The sequence below is a fragment of the Callorhinus ursinus genome, unplaced genomic scaffold (genome assembly GCF_003265705.2).
Source record: "Callorhinus ursinus isolate GAN/ISIS: 27379988/994484 unplaced genomic scaffold, GSC_fseal_2.0 scaffold4, whole genome shotgun sequence".
In the NCBI taxonomy this organism is placed as follows: Eukaryota; Metazoa; Chordata; class Mammalia; order Carnivora; family Otariidae; genus Callorhinus; species Callorhinus ursinus.
The window spans coordinates 117,776,298-117,801,413 of NW_027397066.1; the positions used below are offsets into that span (position 1 = coordinate 117,776,298).

The 25,116-nt window shown below is 39.9% G+C and overlaps 1 protein-coding gene across 3 annotated transcripts in view; it reads right to left on the minus strand.

Annotated features, from left to right (window-relative positions):
- RNF150 (ring finger protein 150) overlaps positions 1–25,116 on the minus strand; it is a 292,313-nt gene that overhangs the window by 140,218 nt on the left and 126,979 nt on the right. For all 3 annotated transcript variants that reach the window (XM_073892286.1, XM_073892285.1, XM_025874236.2), the window contains exon 2: positions 1,425–1,675. In XM_073892286.1, coding sequence (XP_073748387.1) covers positions 1,425–1,675 — 251 coding nt within the window. The remainder of the gene's footprint in view (positions 1–1,424; positions 1,676–25,116) is intronic.

Genomic DNA, 25,116 nt, shown 5'->3' on the forward strand with positions numbered 1-25,116 from the left:
TAGTATCAGTATATCATCAGTTAATGTAAAAATTAATTCAACCTTTTTGGCAGACTTTGGGCAGTATCTATCATAGTTTAATATACACATTACTTATATGTATATATTAAATATACCTAATTAAATTAATAAATTTACAGATATTAATATTTATTATAAATATACTTATATATATTTATAAATACATATTATATTCATATTTACATGTAAAATATATAAATACATAAGATAAATTTAATAATTAAATTAATATATTAATTTATTATATATTACACATATATTTGATATATACATATATACATACATTTATATGTATATATTAAATATATATATATTTAATACACACACACACACACCATTGCTCTACCTATTAAACTTCCAGAATTTACCTTAGAGGTATACTCACAAATGTGCTCAGTATCACATGTACATTTTTTTGGTTTTTTTTTTTTGTAAGAGAAAACATGTTGGTAAGAGAAACTGGTTTAATAAATGTGAAATATGGAGGAAATGAAATGTTATATGTCATTAAAAATGAGAAGGCAGCTTGGATTGAGTGTGGAGATGAATATTCCAAGAAGTGAGAAATAAGGGTACAGAGTTAAGAGTGCTATGATTTGTTTAAAAATGTGTGTTTGTAAGCACATAAAATATCCATGGAAGAGGAGATATTCCAGGAAGATGGCTGGATAACTGAGAGACAGACACAGGAAGGCAATTACTTATAACTGCACACCATTTTATACCTTGTGCATTTTATACCATATGTATATATTATCTGTTCCAAAATTAATTGCTTTTTAAAACAGCTTTTATTTCTTATCTCCTTTTCTTCTTCCATTCACCAGAAAATCCTGGCTCTTCCCACACAACGTTGCCACATTAGCACAGTCTCAGCTCACTCCCCTTTCTCCCTTTATTATGTGCCTAAATAAATAACTGTCCACAAAATGAGCAATAGGAATGTGGGACAAAGCACCTCATATCACAGAACAATACTAGTAAAACATCAAAACATGTGTATTTGGAAAAGAGCTGAAAAACTAAAACAACTAAACACTGTTACAATGTTTATCTTGGGTGAGAGGTTAACAGGTAATTTTGGTTTTATCTTGGTATTTTCTGTGATTGCCAAAGTTTATATATATATATATTACTTTTTTTTAAAGATTTTATTTATTTATTTGACAGAGAGAGAGACTGAGCAAGAGAGCACAAGCTCTCTCTGGGGGGGGGGGGCAGAGGCAGAGGGAGAAGCAGGCTCCCCACCGAGCAGGGAGCCCAATGTGGGATTCGATCCCAGGACCCCGGGATCATGACCTGAGCCAAAGGCAGATGCTTAACTGACTGAGCCACACAGGCGCCCCAATATGTATTACTTTTATAATCATTTTTAATTTTTAAAAAAACTTTTTGCTACTCACCTGGTTCCTGTCCCTGGCATTTGCATATCGAAACCTCTGGATATAATAAAAGACCAGCCATGCGAGGGATATGATCATCAGGACGATGAAAGAGATGGAGACAAACACAACCGACGTGCGGCTCACGTATTTCTGCAAGTTCCGGGTTCCAATGGTGATGTACATGGTCACTGTGATGTTCCTTTCCAGCAGGCTTACTATCTCCTTTCCTTTTGGCTCAGGAATCATTATTGCCACAATGTCTTCTACACCTGTTGTGATGGGGCAAGGAGGGGTAACAAGGATAAGGGAGAAGAGAGAGAAGCAGAAAGTCATAGTGAAACGTCTAGACAAAGTGAGGCATAGCCAAATAATGACCCTACTTTTGACAATTCTATGCCAGACCTAATAGCCAGCTCTAATTCTAAGATAGAAGAGCCAGAAACTGAGTCAAATGCTCAACCTCCTTCAGCTACCTTGTATATGAGAAAAGAACCTAAATTGAATTCATGACCCTTCCCACCTAGCAGTTTACATTTCTCTGGGGCACTTCACAGACCCCCAAGGAGGGCAAGCGGCACCTTCTACCCCCTGGGAGAAGCATAAGATGCCCAATTCTGTGCCGCCCGTCTGCGGACCCTCCTTCCCGCTCACGACACCAGGAATCCTCAAATACAGATCTCTATCATTTCTAAGGCAATTTTCTCCTACACTGAGTACCCAAAGTAACGCCAAATGGGTTTCTTGACAGGCTCTAATGATTTGTAAACATTCATATCATAGGCCTCAGAACTATTTCCTGCTTATTTTATCTAATTCAATGCAAACAGCTTGGGTCTCCTCATACTCAGCAAAGAGAGAAGATGGAGACTGCACAATTTCAAAATTGTTTGACTTCAGCTTTCAAATATTCCTACCCCCATGCCCATTATTGGACAGTATGCAGCCAAAGTAGAAATTTTGGGGGGGTCTGAGTTACCTTGGGTCATTGTCCCCATCCTTTATGACACCATGGGAGGCACAGCCTCTACAGGGACTCTTTAGTAAGGGTATGATACCAGCTCCAAAATGACCAACTCAATATGCCACCGTGGCTGATACTTGAACTAGAATATAGATTTCAGTTTCACCCGGGTAGGTCCTCTGGTTATCACCCCAATTCATGCCCACAAAGCTCTTCGTGAGCCCTACTTCCATATGGAAATAGCCCATCACCTGGGGTCACTGCAAATCAAAGGGAGCAAATTTGCAATTAGGATGTTGCAGATTCAAGGCAAAATTAAACATGGCTATAGCTGCTTCAGGCTGGCCTCATTCATGTGCTGAGCTCAGTCAGCTGGATGGAACTACCAGATTACATTTGCTCCGAGTGCTGCAAGCTCGTAGAGGCTACTTAGGGCTTTCACTTGACCTTGATCTCTATGCAAGTTTTCAATCCTAAATTCCTTGCTAGTATTTCACTGAATAAAAATACTTGAAAAGCTAACTACATACCAAGGTATCTGTGTGCGCTACATCAGTTACGTATTTTTAAAAATTCCTAAAACTTTTGTATTGGCCCAACTGTAAAATCACAAAGCCATAGAGTATTTAGATTTGGCTGTTATTCCTGGAATTACTGAAACTGATGGCTTGAATTTCAATTTTGCAGAATTTCCTGACAATTCTGATGCTCCTTCTCTTTTCATGTTTACTTTGGCTAATGGCTGCTTGTGGTCTGAGGTTTTTTTGAGGGATTAAGGCTATTGACAGGTTTTGTCTCTACAGAAATATGATCTTCTGTGTATACTAGACTAATATGGCCCGGGGAGGCTCATCCCAGGGCTGTAGCTATTTTGTAGGTCTTTAAGTAGTGGTAGAATAATAATTTTTCATTTAATTTACTTCTTTATTTATATTTTTAAAGCATGTCTATTCAGGACTCTAAATTAGATTTCTGAGTATGGGGTCTTGGGATTATTTATGAGACTTTGTTTGCTCAGACTTGCACACATTCTATACTTTTCATTCCTAGTTCAGTCCTTTTTATTTTATTATTTATTTTTATTGAAGTATGGTGGACATCCAGTGCTGTTATTAGTTTCAGATGTACAACACAGTGATCTGACGATTCAATTCTATACATGATGCTATGACCACCATGATAGGTTTTTACATTTTTTAGTAGTCAAATTTTATTAATATATTCCTTTATGGCTTCCGGTTTTGATTCTCTGCTTAGAAAGCTCTTCTCCACTCACGATGATAGGAAGACTCATCAAAAATCGCTTCCCAAAACACGGTTTTATGTTTTACATTAAATCTTAACCCAAATGTGATTTAGTAACAGAACAATATTTATTGAGCTCTTACAATGTGACAGAGAGGAGACAAACAGGATGCAGTTTATCTTTCCCCTAAATTCTCAGATCTACTTTTGGACTTTGTTTTACAGTAAGGCTGACCTTTCTTTTGCTGAACCCGTTGCAGGCTGCTTTAGTTGTACAGCTTTTAACATCTTTATTCTCGGGCGGCCTAACTCTGCCTTCGCTAATTCTCCTCCATACAGTTTTCCTTCTCTCTGCTTATCCGTAAAAGACCACAGAGCCTAACAGTGAAAAGTCAAACCCCAGCTCAGCATTTTAAAAACAGGCAACCAGGGGCACCTGGGTGGCTCACTGGGTTAAGCGTCTGACTTTGGCTCAGGTCATGATCTCAGAGTCCTGGGATCGAGCCCCGTGTCCAGTGCTGCGCTCAGTGGGGAGTTTGCTTGTCCCTCTGCCCCTCCTCCTGCTCATGCTCTCCCTCTCTCAAATAAATAAAGAAAATCTTTATTTTTTAAATTTAAATTCAATTAGCCAACATGTAGTACATCATTAGTTTTTGATGTAGTGTTCAATGATTCATTAGTTGCATATAACAAAAAAATAAATAAAAATAGGCAATCAAATTTTGGATATCCACAAAGTTTTAAATCACTCGTCATCCATTTTTAGGGACCTGAGAAAACACTTTCTGTTCCTGTAGGGTAAAGTATAATTAACTGTTTTAAAGCATTTAAATTTAAGTGCTTAGTTAACACTGCCCATGTTGTTCATACTACTGGTGTACCTTCACCATAGAAAACAGCCACTTGGAAGGAGAAACAGTGAAAGTGGCAGTTGAGCAGTTCTATTCATCTAGACCGCAAATGTATTCATCTTTCTAGTGCTGATGATGGTTAAAAAAAAAAAAAAGATGGGATTCTTGGATATTTCTCCAGGTGCTTTAGGCTATGGATTACCGTGAGTGGTAAAAAGGGTATGCATTTATCCCAACAGAAATAGTCATTAAGAATTTAGGTACTTAGGTTATGCAAAACCAGTACAGTGAAGTGAATCTGGATGAATTATCTGATCAGTCTTATCAATGCACAAAATCCAGGGCAAAAGCTACCACAGGGTCTCATATGTTCAAACAAGGCATGTGGACCAAGGTGAGTGATCAGATAACTCCCTGATCTTTGCTTCAGTTTGAAATGTGCAGCCATAGTGTCAGGCTTCTTCTCCCCAGGTAAATGGTAGTGTAATTGCTTCTGCGGGTGTGTGGGAGGGAGGGAGAGAGAGAAGCAGGGGTGAGGAGGGGGAGAACGCACTGAAAGCCTGAGTGATTTCAGAGTTACATGCTGCCCTGCGTATCTAATCTAGGACACACGGGAGGCTCTGAGACTCAGGGGAAGAGAAGTTAGCAGGTAGCCAATTTTGTGGGGGTAAAATCTATAGAGGCTCTGCCTGCTATTTGGGAAATTCTGTGTTTACTGTGATTCCTAGTCGCTCTAATATTGAGTGCCTCTCTTGCAAAATTATGTCAGCCGACCATTTATTTTCCTCCCAAAGGCACTTTATACTTCTGAGTGATCGCTATTATATAATTATGGTATATTCTGGAAAAGCTCCTCAGCCACGTGAGACAATGTGTGCCCAGCGCACGTATGACCTAGCGGCCCAACAGCAGGAGCACTCTGTATTTTTAGCGCTCCCTTTCCCAGGAGAGAGCTCAGTTGCCATTATCTAATTTGGTATATGCAGATAGTAAAGGATCAAGACAAAAGTGCAGGAAGCTAAAAAAATGTTTAATAGCCAGAAAATCCTTGACTTGTAAATTCAAAACCAGGTTGTTTAAACACGGCATTAAGACAATGTCTAGGACACCAACAGAGTGTTAGACATTTTACAGAGCATCAGCCCCGTTCCTCCCTGTGCAGCTCGGAGGGTGGTAACATCTCTCCCAGGTTCATGTGATAAAAAATCCTTTTTCAGTTCTCTGTATCCTCTACAGAGGGCCTTTTAGAATTTAGGCAATAATAAGAAAAGGCTGCGGTATTCCCTTTGGAGATATTTTCTATTTATTTACTGAATATCTTTTTTTTATAGTCAGCTTCTGATTATCATCTGTTCTTGTGACATAATGTATGTAAACTGATCTTAAAAACTGCAAAGTATCATATAAATGTAAAAAAAGCTTTTAATAAACACAGATGTAAAAATCATAAAGCATTCACAAACAGAATCTAAAAATATGGCGCAAGAATCTTCACGACCAAGTGGAATTTATTTAAGGAATGTGAGGGTGATTTAACATTAGAAAATACATTAATGCTTTTTAATACATTAACGAAGGAAAGGAACAAAGCATGTGATCATCTTGTGTAGCTAGCTGTCCTTCAATATCTCGTCTCTTTCTCACCTCTAAGTGTGTTAGCTAGGCACAGGCTGACCAGGAAGAGTGTTAATCCCTTGACTCCCCTGCAGCTGTAGATGTGGCCATGTGATTAGTATTTGGCCTCTGAGATGTGAATGGGGATGACGTTTGCCACTCCGGGGTCTTATCCACAAAGGACTGAGTATGTGTTCCCCAGATTGTCTCCCCCTTTCCCTGACTTCAGCTAGAGAGATGTGGAACAGCAAGCTTCCTAGACAAGGAAGCCACACGTTGAGGATGGCACCCATTCTTGATTCTTATTAAGAATAGTATAAGGAGGGCGCCTGGGTGGCTCAGTTGGTTAAGTGACTGCCTTCGGCTCAGGTCATGGTCCTGGAGTCCCGGGATCGAGTCCCGCATCGGGCTCCCTGCTCGGCGGTGAGTCTGCTTCTCCCTCGGAACCCTCCCCCCTCTCGTGCTCTCTCTCTCTCTCATTCTCTCTCAAATAAATAAATAAAATCTTAAAAAAAATGTTTAAAAAAAAAAAAAAAGAATAGTATAAGGAAATGTCCTTAATGTGATAAGGATCTTCCAGAAGAAGCACATTAAATGGAGGACACATCAGAAGTTCTCCAATTCAAATCGTGAATAAGACCAGGAGGAGCCAACATTTAAAGTAGAAGTGGTATCTGGCACAAAGAGACATAGAAACTAGAGTGTAAGTACTGGAAATGAAGAGTGTAAGCTGTCATTATTTCAGGAAATCACATGACCATCTAGAAAAGCCAAGATAATTTAGCTTTTGAAATTAGAAGAACATTCAGTAAATACAAGATTCAAAATCCACATCACAAATGAAGAGCTTTCTATATACCAGTAATATCTAACCAGAAAATGTAATGGAAAAAATGATCTACACATAATAGCAGCAGAAGTTAAAAATATCTAAGCACATGTCTAAATACACACTAGCCCCATATGAAGAAAACCTCAAAGTAAAGTTTCTTTGAAAGACATCAAAAATTCTTTTTTTTTTTAAAGATTTTATTTATTTATTTGACAGAGAGAGAGATAGCGAGAGCAGGAACACAAGCAGGGGGAGTGGGAGAGGGAGAAGCAGGCTCCCCGCAGAGCAGGGAGCCCGATGTGGGACTCGATCCCAGGACCCTGGGATCATGACCTGAGCCGAAGGCAGACGCTTAACGACTGAGCCACCCAGGCGCCCAAGACATCAAAAATTTCTGAAGCAGATTTCAACTTAATCCAGGGTTATTTAGTATTAGTATTATATACTTAGTTTCCAAACACGTGATTTTTAAAGTTATCCGTGTAATTATTATTTTATTATTTCAATATGGTCAAGGAACATAGGCTCTTGCTATTGTTCCTTAATCATCTAATACATTTTTGGGGGATAAATGTTCCATTTGTATCCAGAAACACTGTATTCAAAGCTATTCTTTGTTTGGTATATATATATATATCTCATTGATTAAGTTTATTAAGCACATTCAGATTTTCCATATCTGCTTATTTTTGTCTACTTGATTGCCTGAAAAGGGTGTATTAAAATGTCTCCTACGACTGTTGCTGTTTTCCCTCTGAAGTTCTGTCAGTTGCTGCTTGTTATTTTGAGTTTCTACGGTGAACTGCATATATGCACTCAAGATGGTTCTGTCTGCTTACACTGTTGTTGCTTGGGACCGGTCTGAGGTCATCAAGATTCTTGTTCTTTGTAAGTGGTCTGTTCTTCCTCTCTGTAACCTTTTGAAGTTATATTTGAGAATAGTCTTGGATGCTTGGATGCTTTTAAATGTTACTGTGTCTATTTAACTGATGAATATCAGTTAGTCTGGTAGCACACTAGTGCCCCCTTACCCGTGGTTTCGATTAACCTGAAGTTGACTGCAGTCTAGAAGCCCACGATCTCCCTGACGTATCATCAGAAGGCCCATGGTAGCCTAACACTACATCACAATGCCTACGTCATTCACCACACTTCATCTCATCATGCAGGCATTTTATCATCTCACACTGTCATAAGAAGAAGGGGGAGTACAGTACAATAAGGTATTTTGAGAGAGAGACCATGTTCACATACATTCTATTATGGTATAGTGTTATAATTCTATTTTATTATTAGTTACTGTTGTTACTCTTTTATTGTGCCCAATTTCTAAATTAAGCTTTATTATAGTTATGTGTAGGAAAAAACATAGTGTATATAGGGTTTGGTACTATTCACAGTCTTGTATCCCCTGGGGGTCCTGGAATGTTCTCCTGCAGATAAGGGGGAATTACTATACACGAACACTTTCAATCTGAGGTATTTCATTTTCTTTATGTCTAAAACATCTGTCTTCATACTTTATTCAAATATTTCCTTCAATATTTTTTCTCTCCTGCGATTCCTATTATCCTCTTGATGGCATTCATTCTGTTAGCTATATTTTTATATTTTCCCCCCTCATTTAAAAAAAAACTTTTTATTTTGAAATGATTCTAGACTAATATTGGCAAAAGTAGGGCACAGAGGTCCCATGAACGCATCTCCCAACTTCCCCAATGGTGGCATGTCACATATTACAGTGCATTATCAAAACAGGAAATTGGGTGGCACAGTATAATTCACCAGATTACAGGACTTAGGCTTCACCAGTTTGGGCATGTGCAGAGTTTTAAAAGGTCTTTGTGTAAAATTCCAAGATACTTTATCACACATGTGGAGTCATTCTCATCACGACCACAATTAAAATACTGAAATATTCCATCATCGAAAAGAACTGCCTCCCCCTCTCCTTTCCCTTCCCTAACCTCTGACGTCCACTTACCTATTCTCCATCTCTAGAATTTTATCATTTCTAGAATGTTATATAAATGGAATCATACAGTATGTAACACTTTGATATTCGCTTCTTTTTTTTTTTTTTAACTCAGCATAGTGCCCTTAACATTGATCCAAGCTGTTGCATGTATCAGTAATTCATTCCTTTTTACCGATGAATGGTATTCTATGGTACGGAATATTTAACCACAGGTTAACTATTCACCGATTGTTGGACATATGGGTTATTTCCAGTTTGGGACTATTAAGAATAAAGCTGCTATAACCATTAGTTCACAAGTGTTTGTGTGAACGTAAGTTTTCATTTCTTTGGGATGAATGCCGAGGAGTGCGATTGTTAGGTTGTACGGTAGCTGCATGTTTAGTTTTTTAAAATAAATTGCCAAATTGCTTTCCAGAGTGGCTGTATCATTTTACACTCCCATTGGTAATGTGTGAGTGATCCAGTTTCTTAGCATCCTTGCCAGTACTTGGAATTACCACTAATTATTTTATTTTTTTATTTTAGCCCTTCTAATTGGTACATAGTGGTATTTTCACTGTGTCTTTTATAATTTTTAAAGAGAAATTACAATCTGATTATAATCTGTTCTGGCAGACTGTGGAAGTCTCTCAAGCTCCTCTTCCAGCTCATGAATTTGTCTTTAGCTGTATCCATTCTGTATTTTATCTCATTTATTGTGGTCTTTATTTAAACTGTTGAATTTTTCATACAAAATGTTTCCTTTAAAAAAAAACAACAACAAAAAACTTCCGGCTTCTTTTTTTCTTTGAGTAACTTCCACTGAATAGAAGCTGCTCTTACTTAATATTTGTGGTCCATCTTTTCACTCTTTCTCAGCTGGTATCTGCTCACTCTGTACTTTCTTTAATAATGGTGGTACTCCTCAGATAGCTCATTATCTCTGCCTGTGAGTTCCTATTTCCCTGGTGCGATCAGCTACTCTGTCCACTCATGTTTTCTGTGGGAAAACCTGAGGCAGGGCTCCTCGTTCCGTTCCTCCAGGAGATTAAGGAGAGGCATGGATAAGCTCAGGTGGCCCCAAGGACAAGCAGTGCCTCCTCCCATTAGGCAGGCTCTCCACAAAACTGCGGACTGCTCGCCCCCCTCGCAGGGGCCCCATCCCCGTGGCCTGAGGCACCGCTGAAGTTCAGGCCTAGTCAGGAATTATCTCCCAGGTCCCTGGAGCTCTGCCCATGATCTGATCCAACTCCATTTCCCATCTGCAGCCTGCTTCTCAAACCTCCCTCTACGACTCTCAGAAACTTGAGTCTCTCGTCAACAAAGTGCCCGGTAGCTAGCTTCCATCTCTTCTTAGGATGATTTCTTTGCTTCTTTGCTTTGATTGATCTGGCTGCCTTAGAAGGACACTAGTTTCTCTGCGCTCTGATTAAGGGGAAAGGTAGTTTTAATTTTTCTTTATTTTTATTAAACCATGCCCCACATGCCTCAGAGCCAGAAGACAGCGTGGTGTCCGTGCTCCGTTACTCCCGGTACGGAGTTTGTCTTTGAGACAAACTCTGAACGCCGCTTGTCTTTGAGATTCTCTCCACCCGCGTTTCCAACCCCGTCTCTCATCTCCTTGCCTACCAATCTCCTATTCATCTACCACCCCCTTTAGCTCCTGGCTCGTAACATTCATCCTCCTTGGGCTGGCATTTTAGTATTCACACGGATAAGCCGCCCACTACTCTGGCCTGTCGGTTGTTTGCTCTTCTCTTCTCCATCCATCTTCCTTTTCTTCTAGTCCTTCTCAAGACACACATTCTTACCCTGTACCTTGTCACTGCTAGGAAACTGCACCACCTCTGAAATCCCAATGTCAAAGACGTCCCTTTCCCAATGCCCCTGCCTCTTCTAACTCTCTTTGCACAGGTACCTCCCCACCCATGACCACCCCCCTCCTCCACTTTTCTTACCGCCCATCAGCCCTCTCCTGGCTTCATTTCTGTCCTTACCCATCTATCCTAATCGCAGCATAGGTCACAGGGTCCATCGCTGCCAGAAATCCTCTAAAAATACCCTTAGCTCCCTTGCTCATCTATTTCTCCACAGAACGTGCCCTACAAGACGTGCTTCTCTAGGCCTCCACTTTATCACATGAACACTGCTCTGAGAAAAATCTCACGAGTCACCTGTTTTCACTTCAAATTTACGATCCCTTTCCACAAATGAACACCTAACACTGCCTATCCTGTTCGGTTCTGGACCCACTCTCCCTTTGTCCAAATGATGACCTCAGATCTTTACATCTCTCCTCAAATCTCCTGTGCCTCTTCCCAGCCACATTCTCAGTTAGTGACCTTACTGCAGGAGTCCCTGAGAAAAAAATACCCACCAGAGGGAAATTTCCTGTCCTGTTATTAAATGAGGTAATTCGCCGTGAAGCACTTAAGCACAAGGCCTGCCAAATAAAAACCAAGATATAGATGTCAAGTTTTATTAGAATCATTACGGTTTTACCACTGCCAAATACACAAATGGGGCAGCCCCACCCCATCCTCTTCTTAGCACAATGCAGGACATGTCCCCTCTGCCACAAAGGCCTAATCCTGTAAGTGCAACTGTGCCCAACCAGTGACATCACAGTCAGGTGTGGGCAGGGCACACAAGACTTTTACTTGAGGTAAGAGGAAAGCAAATGCCCTCTTTTCCTGCTGATCTTAAACAGGAACATCTGGGAGGCTAAGCTGTGGCAGTCATCTTAGCACCACAAGGGGACCAGACTAGGGATAGAGCTGGCACAGATGGAGGAGAGCCAAAAAAATCAGGGCAGAAATAATCTGATGACATGATCTGAGCCTTGATCAAGCCATACCTGAAGTCAGAATGCCTTTGGACTTCACAGTTATCTTGCTAAAGACAGTTTGGGTTGGGTTTCTGCCCTTTGCTTCCATATGACATAACCAGGTAGTTACCCCCCAAAATGTGTGTCTGTGCAAAAGAATCCAGGTCTTCTGAATCCCAAGCCACTGTCACTGAACCTCATTATATTTCCATGTAATTTCTTAGGTGGCCTATAATTTTACTTTATCTGAATTCACATTAACATTCACCCTTAGTGTTTTCATCTGTGTACATATCAGAAAAGAATGTCCATATGAAGTGTAATTATTACTGTCTGCCTTGCACATATGATTCCAAGGCCATCCTAGGCCATGAATGAGTGCTTGTTCCAAATGGCCCCAGTGTGTTATTAGCTCTTCTACTCCAGAGAGAGGTTAGCGCTATCCTGAACCATGTACCCTTCCTGAAACCCATGTGTGACTGACTACACTTGTTGGGGATGGCAAGGACGTTTTCTGGAATACAGTCTTAGACTGAACTATAAAAATAGTTTTCAGGGGAAAAAACAAATTCACAGTAGGACTAATTAAGGACTGTGAAATTTATCATTTGGGAACCAAGGGGACATCTTGTAGTGTAAATTAATAGATATGATTCCTCCAGAAGTCCCTCAAGCTCAAAATATTAAAGGTTCATCTGAGTTGTTGGCTAAAAACAGGGTGATCTGTGCTCCCCCAGTGCTTTGCTGAAAACCTGAAATATGTCAAATGCTGGATGTTACTGAAGTACATTTTAATTATGCACCAGATCCTTTAAGTGGAGATTTTTCATTACAGTCAGGCAGATGCTCAATAACAACCAATTTTCATGAAGTCAAAAGATGTTTAAAGGACATGCTAACAATAGCCAATTTTATTTTCTTTGGAATGGCTCTAGTAACTTAACTACGGATGTCATTTCCTCAGCTACACTTGAGATGATCAATGACTCACACTTCTTAAAAAATTTATATTTTTTCCTGATTTACAAGTGTGTAGAATTTTCTATGAATTTGTGATAACTGTAGGGGGAGTGATGAATATAATATAAGGCATTTTATTTATAGCCCCACCCGTAGCATTTTCTTTGAACATTTTCAGTAAATCAGACTCAAAAATAACTTACTTCCAGTTTTTGTGAGAATTTTAAATGACTAAATGGTATCATAGAGCCCAGGCTGAAATAACGCAAATCATAGAGTACTAAATTGATCTGTACAATAATTGTTTTTTTTTAATTTTTTATTGTTATGTTAATCACCATATATTACATCATTTGTTTTGGTGTAGTGTTCCATGATTCATTGTTTGCGTATAACACCCAGTGCTCCATGCAGAATGTGCCCTCTTTAATACCCATCACCAGGCTAACCCATCCCCCTACCCTCCTCCCCTCTAGAACCCTCAGTTTGTTTTTCAGAGTCCATCATCTCTCCTGGTTCGTCTCCCCCTCTGACTTACTCCCCCCTTCATTCTTCCTCTCCTGCTATCTTCTTCTTTTTCTTTTTTCTTAAAATATGTTGCGTTATTTGTTTCAGAAGTACAGGTCTGTGATTCAACAGTCTTGCACAATTCACAGTGCTCACCGTAGCACATGCCCTCCCCAATGTCTATCACCCAGCCACCTCATCCCTCCCACCCCCGACCACTCCAGCAACCCTCAGTTTGTTCCTGAGATTAAGAATTCCTCATATCAGTGAGGTCATATGATACATGTCTTTCTCTGATTGACTTATTTCACTCAGCATAACACCCTCCAGTTCCATCCACGTCGTTGCAAATGGCAAGATCTCATTCCTTTTGATGGCTGCATAATATTCCATTGTGTATATATACCACTTCTTCTTTATCCATTCATCTGTTGATGGACATCTTGGCTCTTTCCACAGTTTGGCTATTGTGGACATTGCTGCTATAAACATTGTGGTGCACGTACCCCTTCGGGTCCCTACATTTATATCTTTGGGGTAAATACCCAGTAGTGCAATTGCTGGATCGAATGGTAGCTCTAATTTCAACTGTTTGAGGAACCTCCATACTGTTTTCCAGAGGGGTTGCACCAGCTTGCATTCCCACCAACAGTGTAGGAGGGTTCCCCTTTCTTCACATCCCCGCCAACATCTGTCGTTCCCTGACTTGTTAATTTTAGCCATTCTGACGGGTGTGAGGTGGTATCTCATTGAGGTTTTGATTTGGATTTCCCTGATGCCGAGCGATGTTAAGCACTTTTTCATGTGCCTGTTGGCCATTTGGATGTCTTCTTTGGAAAAATGTCTGTTCATGTTTTCTGCCCACTTCTTGATTGGATTATTTGTTCTTTGGGTGTTGAGTTTGATAAGTTCTTTATAGATTCTGGATACTAGCCCTTTATCTGATCTGTCATTTGCAAATATTTTCTCCCATTCTGTCGGTTGTCTTTTGGTTTTGTGGACTGTTTCTTTTGCTGTGCAAAAGCTTTTTATCTTGATGAAATCCCAATAGTTCATTTTTGCCCTGGCTTCCTGTGCCTTTGGTGATGTTTCTAGGAAGAAGTTGCTGCGGCTGAGGTCGAAGAGGTTGCTACCTGTGTTCTCCTTTAGGATTTTGATGGACTCCTGTCTCACATTTAGGTCTTTCAACCATTTGGAGTCTATTTTTGTGTGTGGTGTAAGGAAATGGTCCAGTTTCATTCTTCTGCATGTGGCTGTCCAATTTTCCCAACACCATTTGTTGAAGAGACTGTCTTTTTGCCATTGGACATTCTTTCCTGCTTTGTCAAAAATAAGTTGACCATAGAGTTGAGGGTCCATTTCTGGGCTCTCGATTCTGTTCCATTGATCTATGTGTCTGTTTTTGTGCCAGTACCATACTGTCTTGATGATGACAGCTTTGTAATGCAGCTGGAAGTCCGGAATTGTGATGCCGCCAGCTTTGCTTTTCTTTTTCAATATTCCTCTGGCTATTCGGGGTCTCTTCTGGTTCCATACAGATTTTAGGATTATTTGTTCCATTTCTTTGAAAAAAGTGGATGGTATTTTGATGGGGATTGCATTGAATGTGTAGATTGCTCTAGGTAGCATTGACATCTTCACAATGTTGGTTCTCCCAATCCATGAGCATGGAACGTTTTTCCATTTCTTTGTGTCTTCTTCAATTTCTTTCCTGAGTATTTTATAGTTTTCGGAGTACAGATCCTTTGCCTCTTTGGTTAAATTTATTCCTAGGTATCTTATGGTTTTGGGTGCAATTGTGAATGGGATCGACTCCTTGATTTGTCTCTCTTCTGTCTTGTTGTTGGTGTATAGGAATGCCACTGATTTCTGTGCATTGATTTTATAGCCTGCTACTTGACTGAATTCCTGTATGAGTTCTAGCAGTTTTGGGGTGGAGTCTTTTGGGTTTTCCACATAAAGTATCATATCATCTGCAAAGAGTGAGAGTTTGACTTCCTCTTTGCCGATTTGGATGCCTTTGATTTCTTTTTGTTGTCTGATTGCTGTGGCTAGGACTTCTAATACTATGTTGAATAGCAGTGGTGAGAGTGGACATCCCTGCCGCATTCCTGACCTTAGGGGAAAAGCTCTCAGCTTTTCCCCATTGAGAATGATATTCGCTGTAGGTTTTTCGTAGATGGCTTTTATGATATTGAGGTATGTACCCTCTATCCCTATACTCTGAAGAGTTTTGATCAAGAAAGGATGCTGTACTTTGTCAAATGCTTTTTCTGCATCTATTGAGAGGATCATATGATTCTTGTTCTTTCTTTTGTTAATGTATTGTATCACGTTGATTGATTTGCGGATGTTGAACCAGCCTTGCAGCCCAGGGATAAATCCCACTTGGTCGTGGTGAATAATCCTTTTAATGTACTGTTGGATCCTATTGGCTAGTATTTTGGTGAGAATTTTTGCATCCATGTTCATCAAGGATATTGGTCTGTAATTCTCCTTTTTGATGGGGTCTTTGTCTGGTTTGGGGATCAAGGTAATGGTGGCCTCATAAAATGAGTTTGGAAGTTTTCCTTCCATTTCTATTTTTTGGAACAGTTTCAGGAGAATAGGTATTAATTCTTCTTGAAATGTCTGATAGAATTCCCCTGGGAAGCCATCTGGCCTTGGGCTTTTGTTTCTTGGGAGATTTTTGATCACTGCTTCAATTTCCTTAGTGGTTATAGGTCTGTTCAGGTTTTCTATTTCTTCCTGGTTCAGTTTAGGTAGTTGATACATCTCTAGGAATGCACCCATTTCTTCCAGGTTATCTGATTTGCAGGCATAGAGTTGCTCATAATATGTTCTTAGAATTGTTTGTATTTCTTTGGTGTTGGTTGTGATCTCTCCTCTTTCATTCATGATTTTGTTGATTTGGGTCATTTCTCTTTTCTTTTTGATCAGTCTGGCCAGGGGTTTACCAATCTTGTTAATTCTTTCAAAGAACCAGCTCCTAGTTTTGTTGATCTGTTCTACTGTTCTTTTGGTTTCTATTTCATTGATTTCTGCTCTGATCTTTATTATTTCTCTTCTCCTGCTGGGTTTAGGCTTTATTTGCTGTTCTTTCTCCAGCTCCTTTAGGTGTAGGGTTGTACAATAATTGTTTTTATTAGAGCAGATAATCTTGCTTAAAGAACCTTCTGCTTATAAAATGTTTTAAATTCTAATTTTATTTTTTTAATTTTATTTTTTTTAAAGATTTTATTTAGTTATTTGACAGAGAAAGACACAGCGAGAGAGGGAACACAAGCAGGGGGAGTGGGAGAGAGAGAAGCAGGTTCCTGGCTGAGCAGGGAGCCCGATGCGGGGCTTGATCCCAGGACCCTGGGATCAGGACCTGAGCCGAAGGCAGACACTTAATGACTGAGCCACCCAGGCGTCCCTTAAATTCTAATTTTAGCTTGGATAAAAACCAATATACATATAAGTCTCATTAAAGAGCAAACTGATGGAATCACAGGATAGGAGATGATGACAGACCAAAATTCTGCAGCATTTCTCCCTTCCTAATAATCTAAGAGATGAAATTAAATAGCAGAATCATTCACCATAACTTCTAGCTGGGTGACCCTCGAAGGTTTACAAAATCTTTAAGCTTTAGGTTCATGATCTCCAAAACTCGAATAGTAAACCTACCTAGTCCAAAGGGGTGGGTGAGGATTAAATGAAATAATGCACAAAAAGAACCCCAAAATAGTGGTTGCTCAATAAATAGAAGTTACTATCACCAACATCATCTATCAAATAATTTAAAACATTCCCGACATGGTAAAACTTGCACTGACACCACAGGAGATAGGGCAGGGGTGGGAAGGAGCACACCAAACTTGGCTTCCAACCTATACCCCCTGAATACCATGGGGACCCGTCCAAACAGCTGTGGGCCATGAGGCCCATGCTGAGCGAGTTGCCATTTCTGCAACATGAAGGGTTATCTTTTCACCTCCCATTGATCAATAAAAGGAAACTCTGAGGTAGATAATCAGGAAAGTAATCTTCAAGGGAAAAAAATGAACATAACTGGGTTAGCAATTAATGGCCTAAATGGTATTGCTGTTAAGGTAGTGAAAACTAAAAATTGTGTAACTTCTAGTTCAAAACCAGTCACATAATCAAAGAATACATGGATTTATGTTTTGTTTTGCTTTGAACTACTGGGAAAAATCACATTATTCCCCAGTAGACGATTTTTAACAATGCATGGCCAAGAACTTTGAATTACAACGAAAAAACCCCACAATGTCAAGGTCCTAAGGAGCTTCTAGATATCTGTGGCACACTATTATGCGCCAATGCATAGAACAGGGAAATATGCATGACACATTTCTTCTCACAATTCTTGCTTAATTGGCAGAAGTGGCCTGGAATTCCCAATTCACTGCAGAATTATTAAATGCCTCATTCCTTGATTTATCTCGATGTTCCTTTTTAGTAATCTCCAAAGTTGTCTTTAGTAGTCTTTGACAACTAAAAGTGAGAACTCTCTCTATTAAAAGTCCATATTGGAAAATCCCTTCTTAAGAGCAATAAAAGTTTACTATTTCGGTTTCTAAGAGGAAGCTGGGAATCCCCACATAGTTTTCCCTATAGTAAGATGACACAGCCTATAAATTCAACAAATAATGCTAAGGTCAGGTGAAAGGCTAACTATTAATAAGTACAGTGGGAAAATACAGCAAAAGTGGGACAGAACTTGATGATAAACCTTGGTGGGTAGCAAACGGGCTTCTCAAGGATCAGAGCTCAAACTCCAAAGAAGTAGAAAACATGCACAACCCCTGGCCAGACCCACAAATTCTAGCAACTAGTTGTGATAAACATCTGTATGAAATACTTTCAGACTAATATGTAAATAGATAAAGTCTATAAGCCTCCTTGGTCTTTATGTCTCCATGAATAAATATCAGGGCAAGGGGAACAAGGCACATTTTATTAGGATCTCAGGTCTAGGAAGGGGAGAAGGGCTGGGCAGTTGCACATGTATTTTGAAGAAGCTCCACAGATCTGAAATATACCTCCCTGTCCTTTGGTCAATACATTCTACACTATAGGTTAAGGAGTGTCTATCACAGATGCTGTCCATTATCCCCTGCAAATCCCCTAGCCCATACTATTTTAGTGCACATTGTCCTGACTTTCAACTGCCAACTCCTGCATTTCTTTGCCTGAATGGCTTCCCTTGCTTACCAGATATCACTCAGACTGTGTGTAGTCCAGAGAAAGGAGGAACCGCCAACACCAGAGAGTAGTCTTGAACTAATGACTGAGGAAGCTGGCATATAAGTACCTCAGCTCCCTCCTCCCTGTATCTGTAGAACCCTGTGGCACATTGCCACAAATTTTCCCAGAGCTCTCCAGTGGGATTAAGCTTTAGGGACTCTCAGTGGTAACTTGCTGAATAACACATCCCTTACTGGCTCCTCGCTCCTCTCCTTCCCTGTCACATGTCTCCATTTCCAAATAGGTGTTTCTTGGAATCACCTCTCAAATAAATGGCTTGTACTTGAATTCTTATTTTAGGTCTGCTTCTGGGAAAACCCAAACAAAGACTGTGCCAAAACTTATTTCTCTTTTTTTTATATCGTTCCCTGATGCCCTAAATACTAGCTATCTTGGCTTGTACCTTAGCGATACACAGCGCTTCATAAGTATTACTCTTTAATAGGTCTACAAATGGCAAGAAAACATCAAAAGCAAAAATGTGAACTCCTCCCCACTAATTTTTTTACTAAAGAATTATTAAGCAGAAGTAGCTTTCATACCTTCTCATGTCCACTTGCCCTAAAGATAGTTGTAGTCACATACCTGAAAACTACTTGTTCAAACCACCTATCTGAAGAGAGAATCAAGTATTCTTCTCTCCATCTCTGCCCATAGGGGAGAAGGATATTCTTTGGACACTGAGCATTCACAGAAATTACTGAACATATCAGTCCTTCTATCACATTCACTGAAATTATCAAACATTCTGGAGGGCTCGCTAATACGGTAACCACCAGACACATGGTGCTACTGAGTACTTGAGATGTAGCAAATATGACTGAGGGATCGAACTTTCAATTTTAGTTAATTTAAATTTTAATTCAAAGCCATTACTCAGTTAAATTATTGGAAAACTCTTAAACATTTTTGAAACAAGTTGGGTATGAGAATCTACTTTTCTAAAATACAAATTTTATAAAATTTAAATACAGATCAAGAATGTCTGATAGAAATTTAGGACCTATATTGAGATATGAAGTGTAAAATATGCACTGGAATTTGAAGAAACAGTATGAAAAAATGTCATTAGTAACTAATATTTGATAATAATTAGTAATATTTTATATTGATCAAATGTTGAAGAGATAATATCTTGGTTACATAAAATATCTTACATTTAATTTGTTTTTTTTTTAAATGTGACCACAAGAAAGTTAAATTACAAATGCAGCTCACATTACACTTCTATTGGACAGCACTGTTCAGCCACCCTATGCGCAACTTTCATTTGCTAGCCTAGTGGGTAAAATCATTGCTGTATAAAACGATTAAGACAAGAAAATACTACTCCCTCTTCTTAAGGAGTTGACATTTTAAAAGAAATGTCACAAGTTCCGTCATAATATTGAAGCCAAATGTTAAAGCAAAATAAAAAGTAAAGGCATATAAAACTTTCTCATGGGAAGTAGCTGTTCTCTTATACAAATAGATTACTGATATTAAAGTAAATTATAGAAAGTGATGTAAGGAACAGTGTTATCCTAAGAGCCTACAAAGCTTGCTCTGCCTGAACAATAAAGTAAATGTTCTGCCAATATTAGCTTTCTAGATGTAAATGGAATAACAGCATTGGGCAATTAGGTCTTAGAACTGGTCTAATCATCTACTCTGACATCATCTTCTTTATTTTACAGGTTAGGTGACTTGTTTAAGGTTAGAAATCATTTTGTTCTTTCCCAAAGGAAAAAAACCCATTAATTCTCAAATATAATTTATGTTCCTATTAGTGAAAAAATTTCCATCATTGCAAAGCTCATATGTTAAAAACAAGTGGTTCTCAGATGTATCAACTCTTCTACTTACCCTCATATTTCCTCCCATGTTTCTAAATAATGTGTTTATACTAGTATTTCTTGGATTATCACTTCTGGATATTTCCTACTGACACCCTGCCATGTAGATGGCAGCCTACCTACATCCTTATCTAATCCCTCACTGGACAAATCAGTGATATTCAATGCAAACACTGCTCAGTACAACAGACCCAGGTAGTATACGACAATTTTGCACCTTTTCTTCGCTTTTCCGAAAGTGTGTCATTACATCATTCTTTCATTCACCTGGTTTTCCATATTTCCACTTATCTTTTTCCCCAAATGGTGCTGTCTCTGAATATGCTTACAATGCCATTTTCTATATTCTTCACATACACTAGATTCATTTGTCTTTTCAGCTGGGACACTTCTCGGTTGGAACCCACTATTCTCCTGCTCCAAGATGACCAGTTGCCTTGAAGCCCGATGCGCAGTTGTCACCTGGGGGCTCGTCTTGCAAGGCAATCTAGTGATGGGAAAAGTTTACTTCCTGAGTCAACTTTAAAACTAGCTTTCATTTGTGTTCGCAGACATACATTAAACAACAGCAAAACACTTCCATCAACGCCACAAACACTGTATGCTCAAGATATTGAGTTGAAGCATTCTGGTTGCCCCCCCAGCAAATGCTATCAAAGCCATGGGCGTTTATCCTCATTGCCGCCCAAACCTGGAGAACACAGGTGTGGGTGTCCGTCAACAATATTTCCTGGATTCCTTTCAGTTAAACCCCTAACTACTTAGCTCACCATCGTTGGAAAACAGAATCAAGAGACTTTTATGACCAGGTAATGTGGATCCAGGTGGAATGTAAAGTCGGGGCTTCATTACTGTGTGATGGTGATGAAGGCATTCTGGCTCCTGCTTATCTGATCTGCTTATCCAAAGAAAGCACCAATTTTAAGCTCACCACCGAAGAGATCTCCAGATGTGGCCAGAGCTATGAAAAGCTGTTGCAGAACCACAGAGTTCTACCTCTGGGAATCACCAAGAGACCACCTGTCAAGTCTAAACTCCATATTTTGCAAAAGAGAAAACTGAGGCCTACAGTTTTACCCAAGATAAAAAAGGGGTTGGCAGAATCTTGTAAGTAGGCTTCTAAAAACACTTAAAAGTGGGGTGCCTGGATGGCGCAGCTGGTTAAGCATCTGACTCCTGATTTTGGCTTAGGTCAAGATCTCAGGGTTGTGAGAGTGAGCCCCATGTTGGGCTCTGTGCTCTGAGGATTCTGTCTCTCTCCCTTTCCCTCTGCTCCTCCCCCCATACGTGCGTATGCGCACACATTCTCTCTCTCAAATAAATAATAAATATTAAAAAAAATCTAGAAAGATAAAAGTAACTGGTTGCTTACAGATAAATTATGGTCTTACAGATGGATGCTGTTATTTTGCACAAGCTAAGCTTCCTGGAAGAAGCAAGATCACTTAAATATTTATATTGATAACTTTAACTCCTGGGCATTTATACTGTAATACTACAACAACTAAATATGTAAACTGAAGCACCAAATCACAATCTTTCTACCTTGTTTTTCTTTCCTTTTTTTTTTCTTTAACCACATGAAATACTAATCTTGAGGACTTATTAATTATTTACCACCTGGCTCTGGAAAGTACTTGAAGCAAATTATAACTTACTGCTAATGGTTAGTCTGGTTCTAGAAAGACCCAGCTAGTCGCAGGTTGCTGAAGACAGAATTAAGAGCATTTTCACTTCTTGTCCAGAGACAGCCTTGCTAAAGTCCTTAGACATGGGCCTGAAGTCGTGGACTTATTTGTGTAAAGAGAAAGCAGCCAGTAATAAGTCAAGAACTAATGAATAAAATGAAACAGAAGTATTCTCCTTTGTTTTGGACCTGGTTTTTAGCATCTACTCAAATTTTCCAAATTATAGTGAGGTCACTCTAGACAACCCTGCTAATGCACAGTAATTTTATCATTTATATTCATTGGCTTACACATGCCCACGACAGCATTCTCAACACCAAGGAGCTAAAGGCCTCTTCTGACACCTATCACCCACCTCCCATATGCTGCCATCACAGCCAAGGCAGAGTGTTCATTATACAGTCCTAATTGTTTCCTTTTCCTTATTCTAGAAATTACTACTTGTTTTCTTCATTGTAAACAACTGAAGTGAAACAAAACGATAGCTTTTTTCACCACGTTAACAACTTTCATCAGGAAAAATCATTTGCAGATATTAGTTTCTAGAGCCTTAGAACCATTCCAACGGATTACAGCTGTGAAAGTTCATTTTCTCACTAGAAACATACTACTCTGAATGTCAAGATTTCAAACTTAAATAAGATTCTAATGAAGGCAAAATACAGTTACATGTTTGGGTTGCTGAGCAACTGATAAAGCATCTTTCCAAAGCTGAAGCAAATAAACTTATTCTAACTGAAATTTAAGAAAAATAGTTCATAGGGAAATAGCATTAACTAAAGGATAAATTCAAAGAGCAAAGGAAAGCATGGTTGATTTTTCCCAGTGTAATGACAGAAAAGTTATACCAAATGTGGAGACCCTGAAATCCTGTTAATATTCTTACCTTAAGATAGTCCAAATGTTAATGAGGTCATTCAAGAGCTAAAATCCTTAGAATAATCTAAAATGTCTTCTCAAAATACATACAATAATAGTAAAAATGGTTTGTTTCTAGGAGGAAGGGCTTTTATTGATAATATGAAAAACTCTTTAAGTTCTCAAATTCCTTGTCCCAAAGGAACGTGCAGCAATGATTCCAACTTGAGTTCTCTTTCTTTAAAATTTTAGTATACTTGGGTATACTTTTATGTCCCTTATTCTCAGCTTCCAGAATTTCCATCTGAGTACATAGGAATTTTCAGACAACATGCTTGGGATAACGACAAAGAGCTAACCAGGCCCTAGGGAAAACAAGGAAGACAAAGCAGAAGGCAGAGCTGTACCTCTGGGCAGGTGTGGAGACATAGAGCAGGTGGCTGTGTGGTCAGCAGGGCCTGGGCCTTGCACCTGTGGCTGGTGGCAAGGGAGGAGCTCAGTCTGTACCAAAGCAGCCTAGGGAAAAGGCCAGAGCATGCTCCACCTTTGACTTTGTGAGTGAAGCTTTCCTTGACAAGACTCTCTGACCCTCATGGGGAGGAGGTGCTCAAAAAGACCTATTTCGAAGGGTGAGCTGGGGGTGTTAATAAGCAATCCTCCTTCCCCCCCCCCAGGGGACAGCTGTGAAAGTTGGGGTCAGTCCTATGTGAAGAAGGGGTCTGCTTTTTGTTGGGGAAAAGATCTGGGATTGGGGGGCAGTTTCCTCCTGCATAGGAGTTGAGGAATGCCCTTGGAGCAGAGCAGCAAGGAACATCAATCTTCCTCCTCAGGATCCACAAGAGGTGGAGAAGATGCTCCCAGAAGTGATGCATCTTGCCGGAGGATGTCAAAATCAGTCGTGATGGGTGTATCAGTTTCCTATTGTTGCTGTGACAGATCACCATGAACATAGTGGTTTAAAGCATACTAACTTATCCTCTTTACAGTTGGAGATTGGAAATCTGAAATGGGTGTCAGTGAGCTAACAGTAAGGTGTCAGCAGAGCTGTGCTCCTTCTGGAGACTCCAGGGGACATTCTGTTTCCTTGGCTTTGTCAGCTTCTAGAGGCGGCTCGCATTCCCTGGCTTGTGGCCCCATCACCCCCACCTCTGTTTCATTTGACAAACCTCTTCCTCTCTGATCCTTGTGCCTCCTTAGCGCAAGATCCTTAACTTAATCGCATTTGCAAAATCCCTTTTGCCACACAAGACAACATATTCCCAGACTCTGGAGATGAGAACATGGACATCTCTGGAGTGGGGGCATTGTTTTGCCTATCAGAGTGACGTTGGCAGGAGGACATACTTCTGGAGGGGGCCTACTCCAGAAGTATGTGACAGGAGCCAGATCTTCCCCAGTCATAGTGAAGGTCCCTGATTTTCCCAGGTGTTTACATGGCTTAGAGAATATTGTTTATGATTTTCCCCTTCATCCTATTCAAATAGACTGACTTCAGCCAGGAGTTGATTTCAATAGACATTAAAGGTATTATTTCTCAAAGTTGAGAAGGATAGTTATTCCATCTTTCCTCTCCTCCCTGCCTATTAGCTCTCAACCCCTACCCCACCACCCCAAATTCCAGCACAGTGGCAGGCATTCAGCAGTGAGCAAGATCTTGGGGTGAGAATTCCAAGGAAGGCAGTGACACACACTCACTGGAAAACACTGGCCAGGAAGGATGACAGGCCTGGTCCATTTTGGTATGAAAAAAAGTTGCATGTGCGGGTGTTGTTGGCATAACAGTGATAATTTGCCTCCTAGGGCCAGAAATGGCTGCCACCAGCATCTGAGAATGTAAGAGCTTTCTAAGTAATTACCCACTCCATCCCTGCTCCCTCTAGACCTTCACAAGCCACATGGAGAGATGCATGCTTCTAGTCCCTCCAAGAGAACCACTCGTGGAAAGGATAAAAACAAGAGCTAGCAGATTAGCCATGTTTGGAATGGAAATCCAAGGTCATGCCTACTCCCAAACAGCCAAATCCGGAAAGATTTTAAACAGGGTTAAGCTGCAGCCAGATTAACATCTCCCTACAGGAGGAGTTACCAGGTTGTCTGGAAGGCCGAGACCCAAACGATCTGACAGGAAGGGCTATTCTAGGACGCAGCTGATCTGTGTATCAGACCAAGGGTGCAAGTTGAAGGCATGAATAAAACTCATCAGGAGTTTATAAAAATATAGGTACAGGTTGTGGAGCTGTTGCTCTAACATGCATGTATGTGCATGCATACACACACACACACACACACACACACACACACACACACACACACACA